The 20,458-nt window shown below is 38.5% G+C and overlaps 1 protein-coding gene and 1 long non-coding RNA gene across 8 annotated transcripts in view; one reads left to right on the forward strand and one right to left on the reverse strand.

Moving 5' to 3' along the window:
- Window positions 1-20,458, reverse strand: part of ARID1B (AT-rich interaction domain 1B) — a 378,663-nt gene that overhangs the window by 85,864 nt on the left and 272,341 nt on the right. For all 7 annotated transcript variants that reach the window (XM_031456606.2, XM_064486535.1, XM_064486532.1 and 4 more), the window contains one exon: window positions 2,263-2,352. In XM_031456606.2, the coding sequence (XP_031312466.2) occupies window positions 2,263-2,352 (90 nt within the window). The remainder of the gene's footprint in view (window positions 1-2,262; window positions 2,353-20,458) is intronic.
- On the forward strand, window positions 13,619-15,991 carry LOC135321473 (uncharacterized). Its single transcript, XR_010381206.1, has 4 exons — window positions 13,619-13,697; window positions 14,306-14,467; window positions 15,225-15,270; window positions 15,899-15,991. It is a non-coding gene; the product is annotated as an uncharacterized LOC135321473 (long non-coding RNA).

Genomic DNA, 20,458 nt, shown 5'->3' on the forward strand with positions numbered 1-20,458 from the left:
TTTTATTTGCTATTTGAAGGAAATGGGCATTACAACTAGCGAGATTGTTATGCATCCACTACCAGTTACCAACACCACACTGCATGTGAGAGGGGAATGAAACCTCAGACATAGCTATGCAGTCGTTTCCCTGTAGTGACACCAGAGGAAAAGCCCCGATCTGGCCTTGCAAGTGTGTTCACTTACAAGTTTGATCTAACTACATTTCTTGTCATCGTATCTTTCACATTTGGTTTTCTACATTTTCAAATTCCTTAAATGCTCATCAGGTGGACGGGGTTGGGGAGACACTGGAGGATCTGGAAGGGGGTTCTTATTTTTTAGGTCTTAGCAATAAAGAGTAGAATTGTAGGACTTTCAAATAAGGTACCTCTTAATCTTTGATACTTGTAAAATAAACATCTCCCAGTAGGAATGATGTTACAGGGCTATGGTAAAAATGAAATAACAAAGTATCTTCATTTTACCTCTGAGATTTGCCTGAGTAGGCATTCAGTGCAGGATAATTTCTTTTATCCCCCACCCCCGCCCCTTTCCTGACCTAGCAACGCAAGGCAGGTACAACTCATGGCCAAGTAAAGGAGTTTGGGGAGAATTCCCCCTTGTTTGGCTTTAGGGCTTTCTCTATGAACTTTTATAATGTCTTCAGATGGCCAGAGCTGTGAGGAGTTAACATAGAACCAGGAATTTATAGAGAGGATGTGAGACACAAGACTTCTAGGAGGCCACAGTGGAAAGTTTAGAGAAACAAATGCACATGTCATGCAATGATTAAAACATATAGTACTGTTAGAAGGCAGTGGTTCTCTGAGTACGGTCCTCAGATCAGTGGCATCAGAAAAACCTGGGAACTTGTCAGAAATGCAGATTTTAAGTGCCTCACACCTCAGACCTACTGACCCAGAAACCTGGGGTGTGGCCTAGCAATCTAGTTTAACAGGATCTCCAGGTGATTCTCAGGCACACTAAAGTTTAAAAACCATTAACTATTCTGTTATTAAAGCATATTGTAGTATCTTGATAAGAGAATTAAAGTATTAACTATACATTAAATTATAATACAAAGTTAAATATGTAAAGATATTATAAGCTAAAATTTCATTTAATTCCTACTAAACATTCATTTCAATACAAATGATATGCAGATAAGGCCAATCCATCTTTTCACTGGCATTACTTTCTAAATAACCTGCTGCTGAGTTTTCAATATGTAAAATAATTGAAACTTTGTAATTCTAATTAGAAGTAAACCGTCATCTCTACAACCCATATAGAAATAATTACAAACATGAGGGGTCAGGAACCTTTAAGTGTCAGCTACCAAGCCAGCAACTTCCACGTCTGGGTGGGTATGAGAGAGGAAGGGGAGTGAAGAAGGCAAGTGGCATCTTCCATGGGCGGGCAGACAAGCCCTGACCCACAGGCAGGGGGAAGTGACTTGGCGCAGCACCAGATGCTGCAGTAGGCTTGTAAATTGCGGTCTGCACTAATTTGGATTAAAATCACCACAACCACCACCACCAAAAGTGGCTTTAATTCTGAAGGGGAGAAAGAAGATAGAAGCAAACAAATGAAGGCCTAAGGCCTCAACCAAGGCAATAATATATGTGGGTCAACATGCAGAAATGAGCTAAAAGTCAAAGAATGAGCAGATGTGGGACAGCCTGAATGTTCAAGGCTTTCGGGAAAAGCCCACATTCTTTTTTCTGACTCTGGCAGTAACTAGCCTCTGAGAATGAGGAGGTCATATAGAACTCCTATGGTCCTCAGTTTCTTTATTCACAAACTGAGGTCTTATAGGCCTGATACAGATCTAAGATCTGAGATTCAACAAAGTAAGGTCTTACTATGTGTTTAAAATTTTACTGTTAAATATCACAGGATAAGTAATTGATCCAAGCAACTAAACATACACACATACTCCAACATTTTACCTCATCAGGACCAATCTACAAATTGAATCATTAATAGTCATTTTTATACAGCTAGACCAACTATCAGACTATAGTCATGTATAAACTATGCTTCATGGTTCTAAGTGGACATAAATATTTGGGTCTTGAGCTGTGCTTTGGCAAAACCGCCCAACATGCAATAACATGTTCATTGTTGAATGTAGGTTCATATTTATTGTTTTAATCAGATGAGGAAACGTAATATCCTCTAAAAATTATTTATAAGGACACACATAGGTAAGTAAATTCACATAAGCCTTATATACTCAAAACACAAAGGCATGTAAGATATGAATTGAAGACCAACCTCTTTCCTGTGGCATTGGTGACTGGCTCAAGGCAGGATGGGAACTGGATTCTGACTGGCTCCCAGGTGGCTGAGGAGGCATCTGACTGCCTGTAAAACACAGAAGGGGAAGAGGGATGGGGAACCTTTTGCTTAATATTGCAATTGTGCAAAACCAAGGCATAATTAAATTTATTTACTCTTCATAATCACAAGAGGTTATGGCTCCACAGTGAAAAAGATCTAGCTCAAAGACTGATATTTTACCCTTTCTTGGCAAAACGAAGAGGAAACATGCATAACCACATTTATCACATGCCCTTCTGAAAAGTTCAATTTCTGACTGAATGAGTTCCCAAGTTCACAGACAAATCAATCTGTAGGCGAAATCTCCTGACACACATGTCTACAGTGCATTTAACAAAATCTAAGACTGATGGATTAAACTCATCTTCCTGAGTTTAAAGTAGTCTCTAAGTCGGCAGGCATACATAGTGGCCAACAATTTTTCATTGGTAACATTTATTCAATATAGTAATAAAACTGACTTCTAAAAAATCTTTATAATTAGTTAGAGATTTAACTAACATAAACTTAGAAGAAAACCTCAACTAAAAAACATAAAACATACTGCTATAAAATAGTGTACATTATCAGTAAAGAAGAAATATTATTTTGCATCTCTTTTGATCTTTATTGCTAATAAAACAATAGTATCTATTTGATTTCCAGTTATTTAATTTTTGCTGTCTTTTCAAACTATAATGTAAGCTCCTTGAGACAGGAATCACATCTTTTACTCCTTTAACTCCTCCATTAGCATAACAAATATTTAATACATTTTTGTTATTTAATAGCCCTTAATCCAAGAATATGAATTAAAGGAAAATATACTATTTACTTTATTAATTAAAGTGAAACAATGAATCATGTGACGGCTAGAGATAGGACTTTGAAATTTAAGAACATGAGTCACTTGACAACTCAACTTACTTTCCGCCTCAGCAGTTTAGGTACATTTCTAAGACTAAAAGTATTATGGAATAAAAATGGCATGAACTTATTAGCACAATCCTCAAAGCACTAGCTCTCATGGCATGAGGACCAAGTTATTTTATCTTCTAACCGCTCCCTTTGCTAAAATAACTGAAAAGAGAGAAACACACACATACACATATACACATGCAAATATACGTATCTCCCAGCATAGTCCTCTGGGATGGTAGTCTGTGATCATGCTAGATCAAGCTAACTGCTTTGATACCATACGATCTACTGTTGCACAGTTTCGTGTATTGCTAAAAGGAATCACAATTACTGAGTAGAGAGGGAAATTAATGTACTGAAGATTTCCACCAGTTCACCCAGGTAATGGTCATGATGCAGAGTCTGGTGTTTTACACTGCAAACGGCCCTCTTGTGTTTCTACCTGATGGCATCTCTGTTAGGCCAGGCAGCCTGAGTACAGACCAGGACCAGGATGGTCTCTCAGGACGGCGTGTCATTACCAACTCTAATGACAGCTATATCTGTGACAGCCAGAGAGGCAGGAAAGTGATCTTCTATCAGACAATAGGTATAAAGAGTTGTAAAAATACAACTATAAAAAATTCTCAATGTTTTTGGGAGTTTAAACTTCTCACTTTTAGAAAAGAATGTAAAACTGATGAATGTATTTCTGAGTGCTGCTGGATTCAGCTGCCCCTCTCATTCTTAGATAAAGTGAAAACCAAGACCTGAATTTACAGACACTGAGAAATGTGCTATAAAGCCAGTAAGAACTGCTCTTAATTTAGAGCCACAACTAGTAGGATGAAAGACCTAGACAAACAGCGCAGAGTTTGTTTAACCATTCATTTACCCTTAGGCATCTGCAGTAAATCAGTGTTAGTACCAAATAACTCAATACAAAGTAAAAAAAAAAACACTTACAAAAAATATATATATAAAGTGAAAACAACCTCAAGGGTAAACACTGCCATCCACTTGGCCACAGAGACACAAAAGTTGCTGTGTGTCCACTCAGGGTCATGCGCTTCCTATGAAACACCCGAAGGCCCCCAAGCTCCAGTCCATTTAGAAATTTAAAGCACTCTGCAGCCAAATACTGACTTTTTAAAATGTCACTGGGGAATCAGCTGCAGTAAGACAGTGAGTGCTCACATTATAATGATTGTTTCTGCATGACAGACTGGATTCATAGACTCATGACAGTAAAAACAAACAGTGATTCTACGTTAATACAGGACACCACTCCTTACACTGTGCACACCCCAGGCACTGCTCTCATATACAATATTTCAAGTAAAAATAAAAAAGGCTGTAAGAAACCCATCATGAATTCATAAAATACTGCCATATCCAAGCAGTACGACTGGTTGTCTGGTATAATTCTAAGACAGATCTCTCTTTAAAGCAATGAGAGAATTCATTTTCTAAATGCACCCTTTAAAGAAACAAACAAGAGCCTTTTCATGGTAAAGATAGATTCTCTCAAGCTGTTTTAAATTCTCCACTTGCATTTACCCCCTATCTTTCCATCAGTAGTTTCATAGTTACTGAGAAATAGCTTCATCCTCCATAAGCACAGATACAAGCAAAGTCATAGCAGATGATGAATCAGAAAGTATGTCTGAGAAACAAAACACAGAAGACTCATTTCTGTCCATTGTACATACAAAGAAGAAAATTCAGAGCCCTCTGAACCAACTGAATTGAGTAAAGACCTTCAACACATGGGTTTTTATGTGACATATGTTTGTTGTAAGTAAAACCTTTTAAACAAAGCTGGTAAAAGAGAATATTACCATGTGTAGCGAACAAACCAAATTTATGAGAAGGCTTTAACATTAAAACTGAGTTTTTAAAGAAATGGTTTTCCCCCCTCATCTATGTCTATAATGATGTAGGTACAATGGGAAAGAAAAACTGGAAAAAACTACCCTGTGAGTTAGAATAAATTTCCACCACTTCACACCTATGTATTTATTTTTCAATGACCTCGTGCACAATATTGTCCAAAATTTTGATGCAACAAACTAAAAAATGAAACATCAGTAAGTCATCTGAATTTCTACTTTTGCTGACAAAATTCCCAGAACAATTTTATAACTTCTATTTAAAAACTTTTATGTTTAATTAATTATAGACTTAGAGAAAAGTTATAAATTTAATAAGGGAGTTGCCTTATATCCCTTAGCCCACCCCCTAACCCCAAGAGGTCACATCTTATATAACCTTTATCTAAGTTTCAAGAGGAACTTAAGATGGTACAATGTTATTAATTAAAGATACTTGAATTTCACCAAGTTTTCCACTTAATGTTTCTTTTCCATTTTAGGGTCTCTCATTGCATTTAGGTGTTTTTTCTCCTTAGTCTCCTCCAGTCTATAAAAGACCCTCAGTCTTTCCTTATATTTTATGACCTTGATGCTCAAAAAAAAAAAAAAAAAAAAAAAAAGCAGTATAGTTGATTTACAATGTTGTGTTAGTTTCAGGTGTACAGCAAAGTGATTCAGTTATATCTTCTTCAGATTCTTTTCCATGATAGTTTATTACAAGATAGACAGATACTGAGAATAATTCCCTGTGCTATACAGTAGGTCCTTGCTGGTTATCTATTTTACATATAATAGTGCATATATAATAATCCCAAACTCCTAATTTATCCCCCCCCCACCCTTTGGTAACCATAAGTTTGTTTTCTATGTCTGTGAGTCTGTTTCTGCTTTGTAAATAAGTTCATTTGTATTATTTTTTAGATTCCACATATAAGTGATATCATATGGTATCTAACTTATTTCACTTAGAATGATAACCTCTAGATCCATCCATGTTGCTGCAAATGGTATTTCATTCTTTTATATGGCTGAGCAATATTCCATTTTGTGTGTGTGTGTCTGTGTGTGTGTGTGTGTACACACACCCCACATCTTCATCCATTCATCTGTCGATGGACATTTAGGTTGCTTCCATGTCTTGCCTACTGTAAATAGTGCTGCTATGAACATTGGGACGTGCGTATCTTCTTGAATTAGTTTTCTCTGCATGTATGCCCAGGAGTGTGATTGTTGGATCATATGGTAACTCTATTTTTGGATTTTTAAGGAACTTCCATAGTGGCTGCACCAATTTACATTCCCATCAACATTTTAGGAGGGTTCCTTTTTCTCCACACTCTCTCCAGCATTTATTATTTGTAGACTTTTTAATGATGGCCATTCTGACTGGTGTGAGGTGATATCTCATTGTGGTTTTGATTTGCATTTCTTGAGTAATTAGTGATGTTGAGCATCTTTTCATGTGCTTGTTCTGCTGGCCATCTGTATGTCTTCTTTGGAGAAATGTCTATTTAGGTCTTCCATCTTCTATTTTTTTGTGCATAAATGAGAAGACAGTAGTATATTCTCTTATATTATCTTCTACCTCACATGAAAATAGTACATCCTAGGTATCTTTCAGGTTTTGCTTTTTCATTCAACAGCATGTCCTGAAAAGTACTTTCTAGCAGTTCATAACATTTTCTTCATTTTTGTGAGAGTTTCATAGCTTATTCAACCACTTTCTTATGTATCAGCATTTAGGCCACTTCCAATCTTTTGCATATGTATTTCTGTGATGTTTGAGGTCTATCTTTAGGGTAAATTCCTTGAAGAGGGGCTGCTGGATCAAAAGGGTTAAGCATTTCCAAATTTTCCTCCCTGAAACTTTATTTTGCTTTTTTTTAACTTTTATTGATTTATAATCATTTTACAATGTCGTGTCAAATTCCAGTGTAGAGCACAATTTTTCAGTTATACATGAACATATATATATATTCATTGTCACATTTTTTTCTCTGTGAGCTACCATAAGATCTTGTATATATTTCCCTGTGCTATACAGTATAATCTTGTTTATCTATTCTACATTTTGAAATCCCAGTCTATCCCTTCCCACCCCCCTATTTTGCTTTTTTTTGGTCTATGAAATACTTCTATGTTTCTAAGAGTCAGAGTTATACAAAAAGACTTATGTATGTACCTCTGTACAAAAAGACTGACATTCTCACCAGCAGTGTCTGAAGTGCCTGTCTCTCCATAACTTCACTTAACAGAGTATGCTATCGTTTAAAAATGTTTGCCAGTCTTTTACGTGAGAAACGGTATTTGAGATTTTTGAATTTGCATTTCTCTAATTCTGAGTGAGTTTGACCACTTTTTAATGTTTGAGGGCTATTTTTTATCTCTTCTTGTGGATTTTTTTGTTCATATCTTTCCTCTATTTTCCTATCTGGGTTTTTAGTCCTCTGTCCTGAAGTTTTTAATAGTCCTTCATATATCAGGGATGTTTGTCTGTGGTGTAAGCTGGGAATATTAACTCCTAATTTGTCAGCTGTCTTTTATTTATGGTATCTTTTATAATGGGATTTTTAAAAAAGTAATCAAACTTGTCCGTCTTTATTTTTATAGTGTCTGGATTCTAAGTCATTGTTAGAAAGCTTTTCATTGCACCAAAGTTCAGGAGGAACTCAATCCAGTTTTCTCCAAGTACACACGTGTTTTCATCTTAATCTGCTGGGAATTTATTTTTGTGTGTGGTAAGAGATATAGATCTAATTTTATCTTCTGTGATGAGAACCTTTAAGATCTACTCTTATAGCATGTTTTAATATCTAGTAAGTCTGGTCCTTCCCCCAACTCCCGCCTCTGCTTTTTCTTTTTCAGTGTTTTCTAGCAGTTTGTTTTTTCTACATGAACTTCAGTTTCAACTTAACTATATGAAATAACTTATTGATATCTGTATTGGGATTACATTGATATTGTAAATCAACATAAGGAAAACTGACGATGGTTGAGTTCATCCTATTCAAGAATAGGAGATGGCTTTCATTTGTTCAAGTCTCCTTTTGTTTCTTTCAGGTACATAAAACTTTGCACATTTTATGTTAAATTTATTCCTAACCATTTAATCTTCTTTGTTGCTACTACGAATAGGATTTACTTTCCTACCAGTATGCCCTCTAATCGTTTATTGCTTGCATATAGGAAGGCTATTGCTTTTTGTATGTTAACTTTACATCCTGCCACTGCACTAAATTCTTTAATAGTTTGAGTTAATTTATCATTGATTCTCTGGGGTTTTTCAGGCTTACTATTATGCCATCTATAAAGAGAGGCAGTTTTATTTCTTCTATGCTCATTCTTATGCCTTTGAGTTCTCCTGTCTAACTGCACTGGCTAACATCTCTAGAACACTGTTTAATAGCAGTGGAGATAGTGGTCATCTGTGTCTTGTTTCTACCTTAGTGGAAATGTCTCTGATGATTCCCCCACCACACAAGATGTTGGCTTTAAGGCATGTGCAGTCTACCATGTTGAGATTGATTGCTGTTTCCTTGACTGCTTTTATCACAACTGGGTATTGAATTTTATTAAAGAAGATGACATTTTCCCTTAAATTTGTTTATATGGTATATTATATTAATGCAGTTGTTAACCTTGAACCAATCTTGCATTCATCAAATAAATCTCGTTTAGTCATAGGACATTATTTTCTTAATATACTGCTGTATTGTGTTTGCTAATATTTTCCTTAGAATTTTAACACTAGGATAGGTTTTGAGGATAATTTTTCTAATTAAGAACAGTTTTTAAGAACTGGATCAAGATAATCATCAACTAAACATTTTTACTAACGAAACACTGGGAATACAGTATGTAACAAAACTGGGAGAAAACAGGTTAATATGTATATTTTTGGTAAATTAGCACACAATCCAGCAATGCGTAACTTACAGTGAGCAGACTGAGACATGAACGCATTACCGCTTGGTATACTTCATAGAGCAAGACGGTGGAGCAGTGAGTACTTGCAAGTGCTGAGCTCTGTTTCTTACAGGCAGCACGCTCTTAACAGTCTCCATAGTTCTTATTTTACTTCTCTGTTTATTGTTTGTCTCATCTCACCAGAATATAAATTCCATGAATACAGAGAATTTGGTGTTTTTTCCTACTATATTCCCTGAACCAGACATAGTAAATATTCCATGAATATTTGTTGAATAAATAAATGTGTGGCTTATTACTCTGGAAACCAAGCACAGACTAATAATTAATTAGATCTTTATAAGTTATCAGTAATTATGTAGTTTTACCGTATTATTCTAGGTAAGGAACAGGCAAACTTTTTTTTCTGTAAACTGCCAGATACTGTGTATTTTAGGTTTTGCAGGCCATATGTTCTGTCTCAACTATTCACCTCAGTTGCTGCAGTACAAAAGCAGCCACAGATAACATATAAAACAAATTCGCATAAACAAAACTTTATTTACAAAAGCAGGTGGCGAGCTGGATTTGGCCCAAAAGTGGTAGTTGCTGACCCCTATTCTAAATGATAATATAATTAAAGAAACATTGAGGGACAGTTGCTCAGAGACTTAGTAAATGGTATTTATTAACAACAGCAATGACAGATAAAGCTGGTACACTCTCCATACGTAAAGACGTTTACATAAATAAACGTCAGTAACAGAATCTTGCTTACGTCCTCTTCAAATTAGATCTAGCATAAGGTGCACGGGATTCCCCAGCACCTAATACAAGTGCAGTTCTAAGACTTAAATGGCAAGTGCATTTAGCAAATGTATTTTTAGAGAAGTGATTCCTTGCAGTCTTACTGCCCTAATTATTTTTGGCCAAACCGTAACAAATAAGCAAATCAGAACTATTGATCAGATGCAATCATGATTAAGTTATACTCTACCACTGTGTGTGTTGTGTTGTGTAGTGGGGAGTACACATGAGATGAACAGGACTCCCGCATTAATCATTTACTGAAGCTGAAGTTTCCCTGTTTAATTCTTTTCTAAATTACTATGGCATACAACTACAGGAACACAGTAAGAACCAAACACACCACTCGGAACTACCTCTGGCAAACAAATCATTCATCCCTTTTTAAGTGATACTGTGCTCTCTCTATATAATATTAACAGACAAAGAAATCCTCAGAAATCCCATTTTTCAAAAGTTGTAGTGGCCAGAGAAAATGCATTTCTTCCCTTTACACTGTGGTAGCTAAGAAGATCAACCAACCTAAGATGGATCTAGTTATGTGATGGAATAGTGATATAACTAATCAACGTGCCAAATCTGGAGTTTGAACAACACACTACTTGATCTCAGTTTTACTGCAGAAATCCATTCTCCCCCTCCAATTTTACTACATCAGCTGACTTTGGGCAAAAGTGGATAAAGCGCGAGCAACATCTGGAATACACGTTTACTTGTCTTACCAGTTCTCATCTAAATTGGAGATGCTTTTATTTGAAAGTAAAAAATGATATTAAAAAAACACTCTGTACTTACCATATACAAGGCAATGTCCTAAACGATATTCCTCCATTATCAATTCAAGACGATTGGCTTCTTAAAATTAATATGAATGACTCCTTTAACCATAGAAATCTTGACAATTTTGTTGGTCAATCTTCCTCAATAAGGGTCTTTAGGGAACATGGGGATCATGAGGTGTTTAGTGACAAAGACTTGGACCCTATTCATAAATTTCTTGAGATTAACAAGTGAGCCAGGCTTGTCAGAAAAAGTAGGGTCTGTGAATTTATGTGAATTAAATTGCCAGCTGGGGCTGTTGCCGAATTTTGAGAAGAAACAAGGAATACTTTCAGTCACTTTGTGAATCATTCTACTACAACCAAGTTCTTTCCCTGGAATGCTGCTACAAAAATCAGTATATACTTCACAGTTTTTAGCAATTAGCCACTGAATTATTCTTCTACTCTTCAAGAATCCTTACTAACTTTAGTGAGGAGTTTAAGAAGAAAACCACACTGTAGAAATTCTTGCTGCTGATTATCAATACATCACGTCGCAGACCAGCTTTCACTCTGCACTTTCCTGTTATTCAGTTCTGCTGCATCCAAAGACGACACTGGGTGCTTTTTTCTAATACATCCTCATACTTTCTTCATGCTATGGAAATGGAAATCAGCCCTCTCTTAACAACATGAGCCTCATCTGCCACAGTCTGACTTCACAGATCTTCTGGAGGATATATTTCTTATACGCTGCCAATCCTGCTGGAAAGGGCACTGTAACTTCTTACCATAGTAGAAGCTACTCCTTTTATTTCTGAAACATGAGGTACTTACTAGTTAGGATCTTTTCTTCTGCCATGACAAACGACAAACATGATTTTGTTGAGATGGCAATGGTGGATTGCATGGTGGGCTCCGTATGTGTGGAAATCACTGAACATTCTACCTGAGACAGTACCCAAGCAGAGTGCAGTTACACAGTGCAGCGCTGCAGTGCAAGCACCAAGGATTTAGCTGCTCATTTCTTCAGGGAACTTAACTACCTGCATAATAATGCCTAATAACAACTGTGTGAGTGAAAAATGAGTTTTCAATACATTCATCGAATGTCCTCGTCTAGGCATTTATTTAGATGAGTCAGAAAACGCACAAATGATTTTGAGTATAGCGTCTTCTGTCAGTGTCTTCTATTTCATTTGCTTCAATAAAGGAAAAAAAAATCTTTCTTACTCTCGGATTCACGAAGCAGGCTGAATGCCATCAACTTCAACATGCTCCAAAGCAGACATTTAAAATATGGAATCTGCTCAGGTTGCAGCTGGGTGGTTATAGTGAACAGTTTACTGAAGGGTTTGACTGTGGGCTCACAGTAGTCACGACTGTTTGGCATGTTTTAAATAGGATCTCACTCTTACCAGAAGGTGCTGTGTCAGGGTACGGAGGGGAGAGAGGCAGCTGTGAACAGGTGTCAACACAATTCTTTGCTGGGAACTAACCCTACCTCGAATCAGAGCAGTATAAAACAGGAAATAACGCTCTCCTCTACCTGTACCCTCTAACTGGAACCCAGACCACACCAGCCTGCGCCTTGGATGACAACCTTTCCAGGTCTGATGGTTCAACATTTCATTCAAAATAGGGTGAGATTTCCTAAGTCCTTACCCAAGATACTGCTAACTGCTGATGTGTCACTGGGTCCTAAAAACAGGTGAATTAGCACAGCGGAGGCATATTCGACTTGTGTGCTTCTGAGCCATCAAGGTAATGAGAAAACTCCCAAGATGCCCTGAAAATGACAGGACCCTTACAGGAGCCACATGTCTTCACTCTAAACACAGTCAACACCTGCAGGGTTACGTTTCCAACCACTCCCCCTCCTGCACGCAGTCCGAGGGTCGGGAGTCCTCCCCGCAGCCTTACTGCTGGAGTCCAGGGCAGAGTAGCTGCAGAGGCCAATCATGTGACAAGTAAGAACCAAAGCGAGCAAGGTGCACCCTGTGAAGAATCATGCCTTCACAGGGCTGTACTACAAACTCTGTGGGGTGTATTGGTTTGTTTTTATTTGTAAACTTGTTATAATACATTATTATTTCATCTAGCCCATTGGATCCAAACCAGAATTTTTCCAATTGCCCTCTGTTATTAAGTACTTAAGTTACTTAATGTCTTTCATGTGAAGCCAGTCTGATAGCCTCATTATCTGAAACTCATTAAAGTCCTTTTGGGTAGACACTTTTCTACAGAGAACTCAAGACAAGAAACAAAAAGGCTCTCACAAGGTGCACAAGTCAAGTCAGGGGATACGAGGCAAAACAGACTTCTAGACTCTGCTATTCAGGTCTCAAAATAAACCAGAGCTCTAAAACACTTAACGTACAAAAGTCTCTCAGCATTAAACATAGCATTCTTCGTATGGACTATTCCTAGGAGACTGGGAAGGTGTGGGAGAGGAGCCGGTGACTGCACAGAGGCACGATTTCCAATCCTGCTCCACAGCTGTCAGGCCCGAGCAGCGTGGCCTGACCTGGCTACCCACTCTGTGCCCAGCGCCATTCAGTTCAGATGTTCTGTAATCCCCCAAAAACTCTGACGAAGTGAACGAAAACTGTTTCTTTCAGGGGAAAAAAAATGGCCAATAAATAAAAGATAAAACCTTAAGGAAAGTTGATCAATTTTAGTTAACTTAAGGTGTGAGGACATACCTAGGAAATAGGTAATATAACCAAAGATGTGGTTTGGATGAAAGCAGGAGCCGCTCCATCTTTGGGCAACTTGAGCCTCTCAGGAGGTATCCCTTCGGAGCATCAGAGATGCACTGAAGTGCGCAGACCACCACACTGACATCTGCTCGGTGGCTATATTCAGCATTCTCACATATATACACCCTTTTCAATGGCTTTAAAGCATGGGTATACAATCCAAAAGCCTTTGGGGTCCAGAAAAACCTTTGGGGAAAGGGAAGTAGATTTGTGTTTGGATGTAACAGAGCTGGGCTGTCCTCCAACGGCAAGTCTCAATCCGGAGCACTCCGTCGTCTACAAGGAAGTGGTAGGTTCTGAACTTCACTCATGCAGAACACCAGACAGAAACGCAGAACAGCTACCAGCTAAATCTGCCCTAATCCTCGCTTTGATGTAAGGTAAGAGGCAGGGGAGGGGAAACCAGAGAGCAGCAGTTTCTATTTCTCTCATGAGGACAAATTAATAAAAACAAAACCTAATTTCCCCCTACTCTTACCCATTCTTATTCCTCCTCAATATTTTTCCTCTTTCTAAGATTCCTTTTTTGTTTGAGAAGCTTAATATTTGGCTGCCTTCTGAAGAAACGGGTACAGTGACAGATGAAAGACTTGTATTCATCGTATAATTCAGAATAAGGGGAAAAATCGACTGCTGTGCATTTAAGATTCTAACAACCTTGCAATTTTGTATAGTCGTTTCCCCCACCCGTTCTTTTGAAGAAATCTGCTTTTATTCTGTTAATAACTAACCACAGTTGCAGCAGCATGGATCCGATTAGCAGTTCTTATGGTACAAAGGGGAGAGGGAAAAAAAAGCTGTGAACAGGGTTGCCAATTTGTCCACCTGGGCCCCCAGGAGAAAGATTAGATGAGGCGCCTGCCTGCTCCCTTTTTTCCACTTCATCGCTGCTCTATATGGCCTGATAGAGACAGGCCTTTTTTAAAGCCAAGGCACTTTTTTTTCCTATAATAAAAGTTTCACTCGCCTCCATCCTTTCTTGTCACAGATTTCTCATTCTGGGTCCGAACGTGTCAGGACAAGTGTAAACGTGAGCAGCTGTGGAAAGCACCAGACACTGATGCTCACCGATCTGCATCTATAACAGTGACCCACAGAGGAGTGCCCGAATGCCCCGTGCAGAGGGGGACCACACTTTCTAGACCGAAAGGTGGGACGGATGGTCAGTGCATAGGCATTTTTGTGCTACTTCTGGATGCAAAATAAGCTAGGAAAAGATCCACAGCTTAGGAGTTTAATTTTACTAGAATTTGAGGAAAATAGCACAGTATATGTAAATTTGGGACCAACAGAAAAAATACTGGCATTGTAGGCAACATGGTTTCTATATATTTTCTATTTAGATATGGAATTAAGTGTCAATTTATGTACTAAAATAATACACTATTTTCTCAAAAGCTTTAAAAATTCACTGCATGTATAATTACACTTAATAATGAGAGCTTATTTTTGTGATAAAACTTAAGGCTTCTAAATCCTTGGAATAAAATGACTTTTAATAGTAACAAGACAGAAAGCTAAAGCATTGTATTATGCTGAAAAACTTACAAAATAACTCCAAGCCTTATGACTGAAATCTCAACATTCTAAGATGTATAGCCAACACAGAGCACTACTTTATTATTTTAAGTAAAGGTACCTGGGGTGCCAAGGTGGGGAGGAAACAGTGATGCTTTCAGGTGTATGCCTCTTAGGAGCAAAGGATGGCCAGGGACAGGGCCTGGCTGTGGGCAAAGCAACACTCTGGGGGCGACTCCAGAGGGGCCAGGTGGGCAAGTCTAGGTCACACGGAGCCCTTGATAGAGGGGCAATTCTGAGAGTGTGGCCTATGGACTGCGGCAACACAGAGGAAGGAAGACATTCTGGACCATATCCTCATGTATTTTTTATCTGTTCTTTTATTCCAGATTTTAAGATCAGCAAGTATGCCTCTGCAGTGTACCTTTTTCATGAGTAGGTATTTTTTACCTTCTTCTAGTTGTTACTCTCAAATATCTGGAGTCTATTACTTATGTGTTGCTGAAGCCCAAATTCTAGTCAATAAATAATATTGCACACTCCATGTTTATCTAGCCAATGCTGACAGTGGCTACTTGGGGAACAGGAATGTTGTCTGGGTAGTGATAAAACCCTCCCCAGAGCAAACCTGTTTTTAATTGGCCATTTTCTTTGAAGATATAGTTAGTTATTAAAGATAGATATTTATTAAAAAGATGAGACAATGAAAAACGTGGCTGTTAGATAATTCTGGAATTTTACTACAATACTTGTGTGACAATTTCTGTGTATAAGGGATTAGAATTAGGCAGCATCTCATATGTAAAGGTCTGGTTTAAATGGACAAATCTTGGGACCACTATTTCAGGTTCTGTTTTTGAAAGGAAAAGAAAGTAAAATAATCTATCATAGTGGAATCTCTTTTAGGAAAGAGGGGAAACAGAATAATCCCAGGAACACAGAGGCAGAAAGATGTTATATCAGTCATCAATTTTAGAACTTTTTCTTGAATTCCTGTTTATTCCAAGAGAACTGTGAGCTCTTTCATTTGGCCAACGTTTACTGAGTGCCTCTTACTTGCCAGGCTTTGTTCTTGTACCAGGGGTAAGAAGGAAGAAATGCTCACTGCCCTCGAGAGGCTCCCGGGCTAGCTGGAGGACCCTGGAGGCAGGTACATTTGGATTTTCTTTGGCACAGAGGGTTCGGTATGACTTTCCAAAGGTAGGCACTGGACTTGGGTCTTGAAGGATAAGTAGGAGTTTGCCAGGCAGGTAAGGGGCAGGATGGATACCCTAAGCAAAAGAAATTAGCTCTAAGAGCAAAGATCTGACACAAAGTCACTACCAGTAGTACTGCAATGGGGAATACCGAACTAGTTCCCTCTGTCCGCTTCTAATAAAAAGCAACGATGCAACATAAAAAAACTCTACACTGGGGCAGCTCTTTACAAATACACATTTTTGCCTTTTTTTCCAAGTAGAATTTAAATGGATTTTATGTGAAACAGACTTAAAGGAATAATTGTGAAAATAAAGGATTCTATCACTAACTGAATTAGGCCTGTGAAGATAAGTTATTCTATCACAAGAATTTTTTTCCTGTGACATTACAATTTCAACTGAATCACTACATATTTAATATAAAGGCAAAAAAGGGCAATATGCTGCTTTAAAAAATGAGCTAAAAGCTTATTCCTAAGCTTTTATAGGATCAATACATGCATGATCATAACTGGGAATCCTAGCTTCCTTTTAAAACATGCCTTCAGAACACTCCGGGAGAAGTGTTAGGCTTGCTGGACACAGCTGGTCTCTTCCATATTCCAGAAGCACTCTCTCTGTATTGCTTCTAGAACGCCACACTCTCCCTGTTTTCCACTTCTGCCACTGGCTATTCCTTTTCCTGTTCATGGTCTCTATGTTTCTGAGTGCCCTAGGGTTCAGTCCTCAGAATTCTTCTCTCAGGATTTCTCAAACTTGGCTACACATAATAATTACCTGGAGAGCTCTAAAGAAAAGTACTGTGGAGTATTCCAGTCAGACCAACGAAGTCAGCATCTCTGGGGGCTGGCCTTGTTCCGGCATTCCCAGGAGGTTTCCTGCAGCCAGAGTTGAGAAGCACTGACCTTACTCATTCCCCAGGTCAGTAGTTCCCAGAGCAGAAACTTCAGTATCAGCTGAGCACTTGCTGGAAATGCAAATTCTCCAGCCCCACCCCAAACCTACTGAATCAGACACTGGGTGTGGGGCCCAGCCTTCTGTGCTTTCACAAGCTCTCCAGGTGCTTGTGACGCAGGCTAGGTGCCCTCGGTGATCTCATCTAGAACCCTAATGACTCACAAACTTTCCCTCCAGCCTAGATCTCTATTCTGAATCCAGGGTCTCGTATAACCAACTGCCTATTCAAAATCTCCCTTGGGTTGCCCAGCAGGCATCTCAAGTGCAACATCTTCAAAACCAAACTCTAGATCCCCCTTCAAAAATGTGCTCCTTCGTCTGTCTTCCCTTGTACAGAACCGCCATTTACCGATTTCTTGGGGCACCTTCTGTCCTCACTGCTGCTACCCACATGCCCAGCCATGACCAATCCTCTGCTAGGCCACTGCAGCAGCCTCCTAACCAGTCTCCCTGCTTCCTCCCCACGCCCTCTACGGTCCACTCAGCAGCCAGAATGATCCTCTCAAAGCGTGTACTGGATCACGTCATTCCCCACCTTCTCCACCAGAACACTTAAGTTCCTAAATCCCAATCATAATCTAAAAAACCCTATACAAGCTGGCCCTGAGTTAGCCTCTAACCTAAAACGTGTCCCCAGCCCAGCACACTGAACACATTCCTGATTCAGGCCCTTTGTACTTGCTCTTTGCTCTTTCTGGACACCTCACTCCCAGACATTTACACGGCTTGCTTTTGACTTTCATTCACTGAGCCTCTTGTTTGAATATCAATTTCTTAGAGACATCTTCCCTAATTACTGCTATCTAAAGAAGCAACCTGATTTTTACCCCCTGACTGTAAGTTATATGCTTATTTGCTTATTACCTGTCTTTCTCACTAGAATATAAGTTTCATGAGGACAGGACCTTTGTCATTTATGTTCAGTGTATTTTCTCCATTTCCTAGAAACATGGCCACAGCATAGAATGCATTCAGCACTTTGCTGAATAAATGAAAGAAGAAAGGGAGCATTTGGGCTGGTTGGCCTTCCTCAGGAAATCACCTGATTTATCCAATAGCAAAAGTACAATATGCTACTTGAAAAAAAAAATCAATGGATTAACCCATTTGGCATCCTCAGCAAGGTCACATTTTTGGCATTCAGCTATATGCATTTAATGTAGTTTGCAAGTACAAATTCCTGTGTCATTTTCTGTTTGGAAGGGAGAAGATCAACATTAACAATCCCCGGTTATATCATTTATAAACATGCAGATGTGGATTATTAAAGATTAATGCATTTTAGGATTGGTGTCGGCATTCCGTTTGTCTCATGCCGAAACCAATTCTGTTCTTCATTAGTCAATGACAGCCCATATCACCCTGTTATGGAAGAGAAATCAAAGGTGCAAGTGTGTGAATTGAGAATAAGTGATGAAACTGATTAGTAAGAGACTTAACGGCTATAATCAATCAACACATCATAATAATCCTGGCTCCAGGGTTATCAGAAGATACGGAGATAAACATAGCACTCCCTGCAAAGTGGTTCTGTTCCTTTCACATCTACTACTTCTTCCCTTTAGAAAATACAGCAAAACTGAACAGAAGTTTGTGGAATCAACTTTAGGAACATCCTGATTATAAGAACTATTCATTTTACCCCCATTTTCCAAAACATAGTTAAATGATTTTCGAAACTTTTACTTTTAGGCTAAAATGAGCTCCTAAAAGCTTTTGTGCCGCTCCCTTTCGATTCCTCATTCCCAGCGAAGATGGAAAATGAAGAAGGTCAATGCCAATGGCACTTCAATAGGGGCAGCACACTGCTGATTGAAGAAGCAACAATGCTCAGTCAAGCACAAATGCCATGACAGTTCACTCCGCTTAAGAAATGAAAACAAACAGTAAACCAGGCGTCTGAAGTGCCTCTTCAGTGAATAATGTAAAAAAAATATATATAACTAAATACGGGAGAAGTGGGAGTGGACTGCTGGACCCACCATGTGGGCACAACAGTCACTTCTGATCGTACAGAGCGAGACACAGAGCACCACTCTGGTGACACAGGCTTGCCTATTTTTTTCACATGCAGAAGATCAAAGAAAGGGAATGGAAGATGAGGTGAACATTTAAACCGAACTATGTAACTTAATTTTAACTAAGAGGGGGCGCAAAACCAAGTGGGACTGTGTATTTTGAGAAAATCCTGAAGTTCTCATTTCTGAATGTGAGAGAAGGAGAAAAGGCTTCCTCTGAAATTTGTTGGGATGGAAGAACTGGAAAAAGATTTCAGCTTTTGGAGAAGAAGGAGAAATACTCATTCCCCAGAGATCAGAAAAACTGACTTGGGTCAGGAGGGACCTCTAAAGGGCAGAACCCTGAGCAGCTGCTTCGAATGCAAGGATCTGGCTGCAGGTCAGCAGTGGGGAACCTGCCCTTTAGAAACAGCAGGAGAACTTTCATGACCAAGGTACTGAGTTTCTACAGCCAGCATCCTGGTCTGAATTTTAAATCGGTATCTTAAAGGTGGAGCTCTAATACTTATCAGTAACCAAGCCACACAGAGCTGCAATGGCACCTCTCTAAAAGACAAAATATATTGTTGCTTTCTTAAGTGTTACTAAGCATCATTTGGAAAAAGATCTGAAATTACTGTTCTGTATAACATACAAATATTTTACTTTGTAAGGGAAAAATATACTGGCTGAAGTTCTCTTTGGTTTGTAGGACTGCTGAATCGATGTTTTCTGGGCTGCCACAGATTAAAAATATGGATATATCAATGGCATTTTCTGTTTAAGAATTTCTTTTTTTTCCCTGTTCAGCTTGTGCCAAAAAGCAGCATGCATCTTCCTTGCAACAAGCTGTTGTAGGATTTCTACTTCGAGAGAAGCCAAAAAGGAACACATGATAGATATTTCAAAAAAGGATTACCAGGTAGTGTGACTGTGCAGACTTTCAAATAAAAAATTTGTCATTCTGTCCTTTATGATTGGATTACTGCATTCTGTTGATTCTTATTTTGTGGCTGGCTTTATTCCTTTGATAACTATGTAAATTTAAAAAGTTAAAGCTCTAATCTGTTCTTAGAAACAACGATCAGTACGTATATGCAAACTAAAAAAATGTGCAGTATATTGTGTGTACGTATTTACATGAAATATATGTATATGTGCAGTCAAACTGTAATAATTCTACCTAATAAAACTGAAATAGGAAAAAAAATTGGGAAAAAAATTTGTCATTACATGCAACGTCATTTTAGAGATTGTACTAAAGTTGTCATGAAAGGGGGAAACTGGTTGATAACCATTTACATATAGAAATTAACTCACAGTTTTACCCTGAGTTTTATTAAAAGGATAAATTAAAAAGTGGAAAATTTACTTACTTAGGATGGGTTAGACTTGAGCCGTAAGAGTTCTAAAAATCCAAGGGGACTGGATTAAAAAGGAGACACTGATTTGCACCCGCCGGTGCTCATT

The sequence above is a fragment of the Camelus dromedarius genome, chromosome 6, assembly GCF_036321535.1.
Source record: "Camelus dromedarius isolate mCamDro1 chromosome 6, mCamDro1.pat, whole genome shotgun sequence".
Lineage (NCBI taxonomy): Eukaryota > Metazoa > Chordata > Mammalia > Artiodactyla > Camelidae > Camelus > Camelus dromedarius.